This window comes from Labrus mixtus, chromosome 12, assembly GCF_963584025.1.
Source record: "Labrus mixtus chromosome 12, fLabMix1.1, whole genome shotgun sequence".
In the NCBI taxonomy this organism is placed as follows: Eukaryota; Metazoa; Chordata; class Actinopteri; order Labriformes; family Labridae; genus Labrus; species Labrus mixtus.
In genome coordinates, this window is record NC_083623.1 from 28,126,519 (window position 1) to 28,137,003 (window position 10,485).

General features: G+C 46.6%; 2 protein-coding genes across 2 annotated transcripts in view; both read left to right on the top strand.

The window, feature by feature from the left end:
* The first annotated feature begins 3,630 nt into the window (after positions 1-3,630).
* slc35f1 (solute carrier family 35 member F1) lies at positions 3,631-9,065 on the top strand. Its single transcript, XM_061051359.1, has 9 exons — positions 3,631-4,139; positions 6,150-6,325; positions 6,529-6,656; positions 7,097-7,256; positions 7,336-7,492; positions 7,577-7,629; positions 7,709-7,863; positions 8,478-8,725; positions 8,773-9,065. Exons 1-8 carry the CDS (start codon positions 3,799-3,801, stop codon positions 8,709-8,711), a joined length of 1,404 nt encoding a protein of 467 aa, XP_060907342.1. The 5' UTR covers positions 3,631-3,798; the 3' UTR covers positions 8,712-8,725; positions 8,773-9,065.
* A 1,280-nt stretch (positions 9,066-10,345) lies between these two features.
* Positions 10,346-10,485, top strand: part of serinc1 (serine incorporator 1) — a 16,147-nt gene continuing 16,007 nt past the window's right edge. Inside the window, exon 1 of the mRNA XM_061051365.1 lies at positions 10,346-10,485. This exon is cut by the window's right edge and continues 21 nt beyond it. Coding sequence (XP_060907348.1) covers positions 10,468-10,485 — 18 coding nt within the window. The 5' untranslated portion in view covers positions 10,346-10,467.

Here is a 10,485-nt window from a genome sequence, read left to right on the forward strand (position 1 = left end):
ATATGCAGAGAGAGAGAGAGAGAGGAGCTCAAGGTGCCAGTTCCCCCGGTAATCTAAGCCTATAGCAGCATAACTAAGAGCTGGTCTACACCAGCACCAGCCCTAACTATAAGATTTATCAAAAAGGAAAGTTTTAAGTCTATTCTTAAAAATACAGACTGTGTCTGCCTCCCAGACCCCGGCTGGAAGACGATTCCAGAGGAGAGGAGCCTGATAACTGAAGGCTTTACCCCCCATAGTACACTTAGAGACTGTAGGTACCACTAGTAGGCCTGCATTCTGGGATGGTGATGTTCTCGAGGGGCAGTACGGCACTAGTAGCTCCTTAAGATAAGATGGTGCCTGGCCATTTAGAGCTTTGTAAGTGAGAAGAAGGATCTTGAATTCTATTCTAGACTGTATAGGGAGCCAGTGCAGAGAAGCCAACACAGGAGTAATGTGGTCCCTTTTCCTAGTTCTAGTCAGTACACGAGCTGCAGCGTTCTGGACTAGTTGAAGAGTCTTTAGAGACTTACCAGAGCACCCTGACAAAAGAGAGTTACAATAATCCAATCTGGAAGTAACAAATGCGTGAACTAGTTTTTCTGCATCATTTTGCGACAGGATATTCCTGATCTTAGATATATATTACGAAGGTGAAAATAGGCTGTTCTTGAAATTTGCCTGATGTGAGAGCTAAAGGACATATCTTGATCAAATAGAACTCCTAGATTCCTAACAGTGGTGCTAGATGACAGGCTGATGTCATTAAGGACAGTCAAATCACTAGAAAAAGTCTCTCTGAGGTTTTTAGGGCCTAGCACAATAACTTCAGTCTTGTCTGAGTTAAGTAGCAAAACATTTCTGGTCATCCAGGTCCTAACGTCCTTAAGGCACGTTTCTAGTTTACATAACTGACTGGTGCCATCAGGCTTCATTGATACATAAAGCTGAGTATCATCTGCATAACAATGAAACTGTATGGAGTGTTTCCTCATAATATTTCCCAGAGGAAGCATATATAATGTAAAGAGAACTGGTCCAAGCACTGAACCTTGGCAAACTTTGGTGTGCATAGAGGACTCATCATTAACATGTACAAACTGAGATCGGTCTGATAAGTAGGATTCAAACCAACTTTGATTGTGTTGTATCCAATCGACTCAGGACAGACCAGGTCAGCACCTAAACGAGACGGTTGACGTCACAGTATCACAGGGGACAAAGTTAACCTTTAACATGTAACACACGAAGCTCCAGCATAATTTCCAGGTGATTGTAATGGATTCCAATGTCATGAAACACTGCAGTGTTTAGATTTAACACAGCCATCAGTGGTGGTAATATTTACTCACCTTCTTACATAGCGTCTGCAGGATCAGAAATTAGATCCATGTGGATTAAATCAAAACTTTCTCATGAAACGGCTCAACAGAGAGACACAGGAACACGTTGGTCTGGATTCTCTTTCCTGATACTCAACCTGACATCTTCATTGTTTTTCTGAAAGTTTGAGCATTTTAATATCTGGTATTTTCTCAGAGGAGAAGCGATATGATTTAACCAACAATAGTCAAATATTCAGGTGTTACTACACAGATATTCCACCGATGTGAGGGAGTATGTTTGAACTCAGACATGCTGAACCCTGCAGCTGAGACATGTTGGAGGTTTTTATGTCATTGTTCTGATTCCACTCTCGTACATGTGCTGGTAGAGTAGCTGCACCAACAGTAACTTATGTCTCCTGATAAGCCAGAGCAGCTTTTAATTTCCAGTTTCATCAGAGGATATGCTTATTTCATCGTCTCTCTCTGTTGTAGTTCCATTAACCCAGAAGCTAGCAGCCCTGCGACCATTCTGCGGGCGTTCAGTCACCCTCCGATGGCTGCAACGAGCTCGGCACTCTGAGTGCTGCGTGGTCAAACCGTACATTTGTAACCTTGTGTTACAGTTTAGACTCTGTGTCCACTAAAGCTAACTTGGTTTGTTACATCAGTAACAACTCGGTTGGGTCATTGCTGTTTTGTTAACCCTTCGCTAATAAAGGCAGTGTGCTCGCTCCTCCTCCCAGTATGCCCTGGATTATCTCATTATCTGGTTGTGTTTTCCATTTATGCACCATTTATCATTGTAAGCCTGTATGGCTCCCCCTGCAGCCTGGGGACGATCACTACCTCCGTCCCCCCAGGAGTTCAGGCAGAATTGCAAAAACTTTTCCTCATCATGTGGTCTCTGCAAGAGCTTGCCTCTCCCCAGTATGCCAGGGGAGCTTTGGCTCCCTCTTAGAAGCACTTCCAGCCATTAGCTTACACCAGTGGCCACCAGATCCACCAGCTCTGTCCCCCCTCCAACCGTAGGGCATGAAGATCCTCCCCTATCTGAACGGCCTGCCTGGGCCTGGGGGTAAGACAAACTGCCAAGTTCCTACCTAGACCATCATGTTTCTTAGTGTGGATGGACATTATCAACTGAAGGCATGTCCATTGCTCAAGCAGGTGGACTACATCTTCAGTCTCCTTCCTCTTCTGAGAGGCCATGTGGCCACTTTTCCCCCTTCAGATAGGATCGACAGCTTCCTCTCAAAGATGCCTCCTTGCTCAGCCCTTGAAGAATAAGGTCATTGATGCTACAAGGAGTGGCCACGGGATCCGTCAAGAGACCGTCACGACTGATGCCTCCTGGTAGGGAAGAACATAGTTCCCACTGCTGCACAGGCTTACTCACAGTACCCCAAAGGGCCTACCAGACTGGAAGGACCTCCTGACCTAGATGGGGATTTTGTGTGTCGACCCTGGCTGCCTTTAGCTGTGGGTTCGGCTACCATAGGACCCAAACCACAGCTGAAAGATTGCTTCGTCTCGTGTGTTGAGGAGCTCCATGTCTTTCCGTCACAACTTCATGCCTGAAGAGGAACCCAGATGACTCTGAGTTTGTCTTTTAAAAATATTGTATATCTACGAAGGGTTGAGACACACCTCAATGGGCGGATAAAGGTGATGTGGTTTGACTCCTACGAAGGGAAAGGGGACAACAGGTCTCCACTGGTGGTCATTTTGGAATCATAGAACCGCAGTCACAAATTTAACTTTTCGTGTGGGTGTTTCCATCATCCAGTGCAGAACACCAAAAGTGCTTTTGAACAACAGAAGAGGAACAACAGAGAAAAAGAGCAGAGAGTGTTTAAAATCATATTACATATGACCTAGTATTATTGATATATGTTTACAGTCCTTATATTTTGTTAGAGGGTCCTGTGTCTGCAGCAGGAGGCAGTGTCTGCAGCAGGAGGCAGAGAGGGTCCTGTGCAGCAGCAGGAGGCAGTGTCTGCAGCAGGAGGCAGAGAGGGTCCTGTGTCTGCAGCAGGAGGCAGTGTCTGCAGCAGGAGGCAGAGAGGGTCCTGTGTCTGCAGCAGGAGGCAGTGTCTGCAGCAGGAGGCAGAGAGGGTCCTGTGTCTGCAGCAGGAGGCAGTGTCTGCAGCAGGAGGCAGAGAAGGTCCTGTGTCTGCAGCAGGAGGCAGAGAGGGTCCTGTGTCTGCAGCAGGAGGCAGTGTCTGCAGCAGGAGGCAGAGAAGGTCCTGTGTCTGCAGCAGGAGGCAGTGTCTGCAGCAGGAGGCAGAGAGGGTCCTGTGTCTGCAGCAGGAGGCAGAGAGGGTCCTGTGCAGCAGGAAGCAGAGAGCTGACTTTAAAGTAATGAAGACTCCTCCTGCTGAGCTTCTGTGGATGTTTATTCTTCACTTCAGTCTGATAGAAATAAAACACATAGATGTTTTACACACTGATCAAAATGACATCACATACATTTAATACCACGTGATGCATGTTCATAGATCCATTACGTCCTCATAACATGAAGAGTTTGGGGGAAAGGACGCCCCCTGGTGGTCGTGTGAGCCTATTCATGTTAAACCAGGAGCAGACTGTGGATCCCGGAGAGTGTAATCAGAGAAGGAGACCGACACACCGATGTGTGAGCGTGTGTGTGTGTGAGCTGCTACACAGAGCACGGTCTCCTCTCCTCGTCTCTCCTCTCGGTGCTCTCCGGGATGCTCTGACCGCTCGGAGGATGATCTCGGTGGTCTCCACGGTGGAGAGTGCTCCCAGAGGAGCGGGCAGCCCCGCGCCGAGCCTCCTGCAGCGGCTCCGCAGGCTCCTCAGCAGGTAGGAGGAAGGTGGTGAAGAAGATGATGATGATGATGATGATGATGATGATGATGATGGATTACATTCATCACACGCGGCAGCAGCTGCTTTGTTTCTCACAACCTGTAACATGTTCACACCGCTGCACGAGGCGTGACGTGCAACAGATGTGTGTGTGTGTGTGTGTGTGTGTGTGTGTGTGTGTGTGTGTGTGTGTGTGTGTGTGTGTGTGTGTGTGTGTGTGATGAGCAGCATTCCTGTGTGGTTTACAGACTGAACAATGGCTGCTGTCTGTGCGAGCCTCTATCATCTCTACCTGCATCACACACACACACACACACACACACACACACACACACACACACACACACACACACACACACACACAGAGATATGTTTTTGTAACCTTTATGAAATCATGCAGATAACAAACAGACTTCATGATGTCCAACAATCATTTATTTCTTCTATGTTTTTTCGCCTCTTTATGTTATTTTTTTAAATTTGGACCTCATGAAGATGTGTAGAATATGATATGTCTGCAGCCAGTATGAACCTCTGCTGTATCTGCTGTGTTGAAGAAGATGTAGTCTCACAGATCTCTTAAACCTGCATGCTCACTGACGTCCAGCAGGGGGCTCTGATTGTATAGAAGTCTATGATAAAAGGTTTTTCCTCTGTAAACATTTTCTTAATGAGAAGGGTCACAGAGACGAGGAAGAGGGGAGCAAACCTGTGGCTGTGAGGTTGTTACCATGGTAACCTGAAAATGTCTTATTAGTTTGGTACTAAAAGAAGCTCTGAGGAGAGGGCTGCTCGTGTTTTCTAAAATAAAGTTTTGTCTAAGGAGGTGACCATATGTGGACGAGAGGGCACTCCTCTCCTGCTCCGCCCTCTTGTCCAAATACTTCTGATTGTAAAACTACAGATGGCTATGGAGTTCTTGTAGAGTCAAGTGGAGCAGAAAGAGGGGAGGTCTGTAGTGATAACAGTAAATATTAATGGACGAAACCTGAGTGACGTCACCCACCTGTTACAGCACAGGGGTCCGGAGGCTCATTGGCAGCAGCCGCCATGCTGGAAATGCTGTCTCAGCCTAAATCTCAGTCAACCTAAATACGGTTTTCAAGCCTCACGTCCACCTGTCCATCAGGTCAGCTACACCCCTAACTCTGGATAACACGTATCGTTCATGAAATCAAAACTAAGGCGTTTTAAAAAAAAAAAACCCTTACAGTGTTTGCCCATGATGACAATAACTTATCAGACCTATTTGTTTTTTTTTAACCAGTCTTTTTTGAATGGGTGTGTATGTGACTTCCGGGGCTCCTGGAGCCGGCCTCTAGTGGACACTCATGGAACTGCAGGATTTTACACTTCAGCATCGGCTTCATTTTTTCTAGAGGTTGCTGCTTGTGTGATACATGTCATAATCAGAGCTGCCGCTGCCCCCAGGTGGTGAAAGAGTGAAGTGTTGGAGGTTAAAGTATGATGTCAACACAAATATGATACTGACAGAAATATACCACGTGTAACAGCAGCTGCTGACTCTGGTGAATCCATTCTTCAGTGAAATCCTCCTGATTTAAACTCACAAACGTTTGATGCGATCATAAAAAACCCTGATACGCTATTTTAATATTGATTGTTATTAAAAATCACTGAAGCTTTGAGATAAATAAGATCTTCAGTCAGTGACTAAAAGCCATGCTGCATGCATGTTAGGTGATGAAAAAAAAAGTAAGCTGTTTTTGGTGTATGGACACAGAAAGCATTGGCAACATATTTGTGCAATCTGGCAGCGTTTGCATGCAGGTTTGTATTTAAAAAGTGTGTTTGGATGCCTCAGATTGGTATCAAACACATGTCAAAATCTACAGTCCCTCTTCCTTTTTCATGCCTGGAGTGCCTGTTCTCTAGAAATACTGTTTGTTATTAAAGTTGAATCTTCTGGTGGTGACAGCACTGTGTGTGTGTGTGTGTGTGTGTGTGTGTGTGTGTGTGTGTTCATGTGTTGTTGGTGTTTAGGGAGCTGCTGGTGACGCTGGCTCTGGGTCAGGTTCTGTCCCTGCTCATCTGTGTCATCGGGCTGACCAGTAAATACCTGGCTGATGACTTCCACGCTCACACACCTGTGTTCCAGAGCTTCCTCAACTACATCCTGCTGTTCCTGGTCTACACCACCACACTGGCTGTCAGGCAAGGTAACCTGAGTCACATACTGGTGCTCTTGTGTTGTGTGTGAGGACAGCACTGCCCCCTGGTGGCACTCAGTCAGTATGTGATGTGTGTGCTGTGTCTGTGTTTGTGTGTGTGTGTGTGTGTGTGTGTGTGTGTGTGTGTGTGTGTGTGTGTGTGTGTGTGTGTGTGTGTGTGTGTGTGTGTGTGTGTGTGTGTGTGTACCCAGGTGAGGGGAACCTGCTGGCCATCCTGAAGCAGCGCTGGTGGAAGTACATGATCCTGGGTCTGATCGACATCGAGGCCAACTACCTGGTCCTCAAAGCTTACCAGTACACCACCCTGTCCAGTGTGCAGGTCAGTGTGTGTGTGTGTGTGTGTGTGTGTGTGTGTGTGTGTGTGTGTGTGTGTGTGTGTGCACGTTTGCTTGTCTGCTTGTTTGGTACCTGTCTGTCTCTTTTTGCTGTACCTGTCTGTCTTCTCTCTGTATCTGTCTGTCCTCTCTCTGTACCTGTCTGTCCTCTCTCTCTGTCCTCTCTCTGTACCTGTCTGTCCTCTCTCTGTACCTGTCTGTCCTCTCTCTGTACCTGTCTGTCTTCTCTCTGTACCTGTCTGTCCTCTCTCTGTACCTGTCTGTCCTCTCTCTTTACCTGCCTGTCCTCTCTAATGTACCTGTCTGTCCTCTCTTTACCTGTCTGTCCTCTGTCTGTACCTGTCTGTCTTCTCTCTTTACCTGTCTTCTTCTGTCTGTACCTGTCTGTCCTCTCTCTTTACCTGTCTGTCCTCTCTCCTCTCAGCTGTTGGACTGCTTTGTGATCCCTGTGGTGCTGCTGCTGTCCTGGTTCTTCCTGTTGGTCAGGTATAAGGCAGTTCACTTCCTGGGGGCGGGGCTGTGTCTGCTGGGGGTCGGCTGCATGGTGGGAGCTGACGTCCTGCTGGGTCGGCAGCAGGGTCTCGGTGAGTTTGGGGGAGTGTGTGTTTGGTTGTGTGTCGTGCTCCTGTCCTCTTCATCCTCCCTGTTGGTCCTGGTATATAGGAGAACAGAAGCTGTTTGGGGATCTGTTGGTTCTGGGAGGAGCGACGCTGTACGGGATCTCCAACGTGTGTGAGGAGTTCATCGTGAAGAACCTGAGCCGTGTGGAGTTCCTGGGTATGATGGGACTGTTTGGATCCTTCTTCAGTGGCATCCAGCTGTGAGTCTGACTAGCTCAGTTACAGTGAGAAGAGGGAGTTCATATTCTTTTCTATCATTTAGTTTAAGTGTGTGATTGTTTCAGGGCTATCATGGAGCACAAGGAGCTGCTGAAGGTGTCCTGGGACTGGCAGATAGGTGAGCATGCAGGTACACAGGTAAAATAACCGATTAACCACGAGTCATATGCTGCCTGTCTGTGTGTATGTGTGTGTAGGTCTGTTGTACGTGGGCTTCAGTGCCTTCATGTTCAGTCTGTACAGCTTCATGCCCGTGGTGATAAAGAGGACCAGCGCTGCCTCAGTGAATCTGTCTCTGCTCACAGCGGACCTGTACAGCCTCTTCTGTGGACTCATTCTCTTTCACTATAAGGTAACACCTCTAAAAGAGTTTAAAATACAAGGTAATACCACTAAAGAGTTTAAAATACAAGGTAATACCTCTAAAAGAGTTTAAAATACAAGGTAACACCACTAAAAGAGTTTAAACTTTAAGGTAATACTATCAAAATAGTTTTTTAAATTGACATGGATTGTCATGGATTGACCATTAGCCTGGCGTCCAAGCACCAGCTGTTGTTTATATAAATACACAGTCCTCTACCTCTGCTCTTACCGGAGTGAATGGTCCCATCCACTCTGTAGACGGCACGGCCTGCTAGCTAGACAGCAGCGTCCGGAGTGCTGGAGTCCAGCCAGTACTCATACAAACATACATACCTCCTGTACAGTGTGTACTGATAAAGACATGATCAGGATGTAATCATGTTTATTCCTGCTGTAAAAATTTGCTTTTTAATATGGGATCTAATGAGGATTGACTCATCTTTAGCAGCCTCAAGTGGACACTCTGGGAACTGCAACTCTCTCCATTTTTTAACACCAAGGGTAGTGGCCTGTTTTTTGGTCACTGCCTGGTGTAAACAGACCACCGTACAGCAGTAGACTTAGACTATGTGTGTGTGTCTGTGTGTGTGTGTGTTTCAGTTCTCGGCCCTCTACCTGCTGTCGTTCTTCATCATCATCCTGGGTCTGCTCCTTTACTCCTCCTCCTCCACCTATGTGGCCCAGGACCCCAGAGTCTACAAGCAGTTCAGGAACACAGGAGGTCAGCCTGCCCCAGAGCTGCCCCCTCTCAGTCCTGGGGCCCCTGAGCCCTCGGTCACCTACACCAGCCTGGGCCCTGAGCTGGGGGACGAGCTTCCTGTGAGGGTGGGCTGAAGGATGTGAGGGGGGTGGGGGGGGGGGGGGGGGGTGGGGGGTGGGGGGGGGGTGTCTATAGAGACACAGAGGGTGTCTATAGAGACACAGAGCTGACTGCACCGAAGCAGCTGAATGGATTATATTGTGAAAGGGGCGGAGTCTTCACCTGCTCATTAAAGACAGACTAATGTACCTGGACGACCTGAACACTGAGCGAGCAGAGGGTCATTAAATAAAGGTGTTGTGTTCACTGTGATACAGACTGTGTGTAGACTGTAGTGACTGAAATTCTCCATCCATGATTAATGACTGATCATCAGTCAATCCTGAACATCATCATTCATGTAAATAAATATTATTCCTGTTATTTTATTTGATATCCAGATTTCTTTTGTATCTGCTGACCATGTTTGTGCTGCATACCTGAGAGTACTGTTCATGTCTGCCGCAGGTAAACAGGCTGTAACGTCTGCAGCGGGTAAACAGACTGTAACGTCTGCAGGTTAACAGACTGTAACGTCTGCAGGTAAACAGACTGTAACGTCTGCAGGTAAACAGACTGTAACGTCTGCAGCAGGTGAACAGACTGTAAAGTCTGCAGCAGGTAAACAGACTGTAACGTCTGCAGGTAAACAGGCTGTAACGTCTGCAGCAGGTAAACAGACTGTAACCTCTGCTGCAGGTAAACAGACTGTAACGTCTGCAGGTAAACAGGCTGTAACGTCTGCAGGTAAACAGGCTGTAACGTCTGCAGCAGGTAAACAGACTGTAACGTCTGCAGGTAAACAGACTGTAACGTCTGCAGTGGGTAAACAGACTGTAACGTCTGCAGGTAAACAGACTGTAACGTCTGCAGGTAAACAGACTGTAACGTCTGCAGCAGGTGAACAGACTGTAAAGTCTGCAGCAGGTAAACAGACTGTAACGTCTGCAGGTAAACAGGCTGTAACGTCTGCAGCAGGTAAACAGACTGTAACCTCTGCAGCAGGTAAACAGACTGTAACGTCTGCAGGTAAACAGACTGTAACGTCTGCAGCAGGTAAACAGACTGTAACGTCTGCAGATTAACGGTATATTGCTGTTGCTGAAATTTAGAGTTTTCTACCGTTTTTGGTAAATACAGCAAAAAGCTGTTATTTTAAACCTTATTTTAAAATACTGTTGAAAGGATTAACTGTTTAATACTGTTTATTTACACTTATTCACAAGAGGTATATTTGCTGATTTTTACTGTGAATTTTAAATACTACACCTAGCTATAGATTAATTTCCTTCTATCAAAATGGACACAATATATTTATTTTCTAAACCTAGTGATTTGATAAATTAAAACCGAGGGGCATCCAAAACGGCTGTGTGGGGGTGCCTTAAAACCGCCCACCTTCTCTGGACCAAACAAATCCAGAGCATTCAGGAGCAGAATCTAAAGTTAGAAGGAGGACATACTGACTGCTGCATTGTTGTCAGAGAAGACAGCACTTCAACATAGTATGTTTCATTAATGTCTGATCATGTAGTAAGATACCTTTATCATCTCACTCACTACACATCTCACTGATTGGACATTTAAACTTGAGATTTAACTTGAGTTTGGTTATTATGGGACAACAGATAAAGGTTTCAGTAAAGAGCGTAGTACCACAGTGGTCCTGTGGGGGCAGCAGAGCGCCGGTCTGAAGCCTCTGTGTCGGTAGAAGAAGAAGTGAGCAGTTCATCTTCATCATCCATCTTCTCGAGCAGAAAAACAACAAGCAGACAGAGAACAAAGAGCATCATGGGAGCCGTGTTGGGC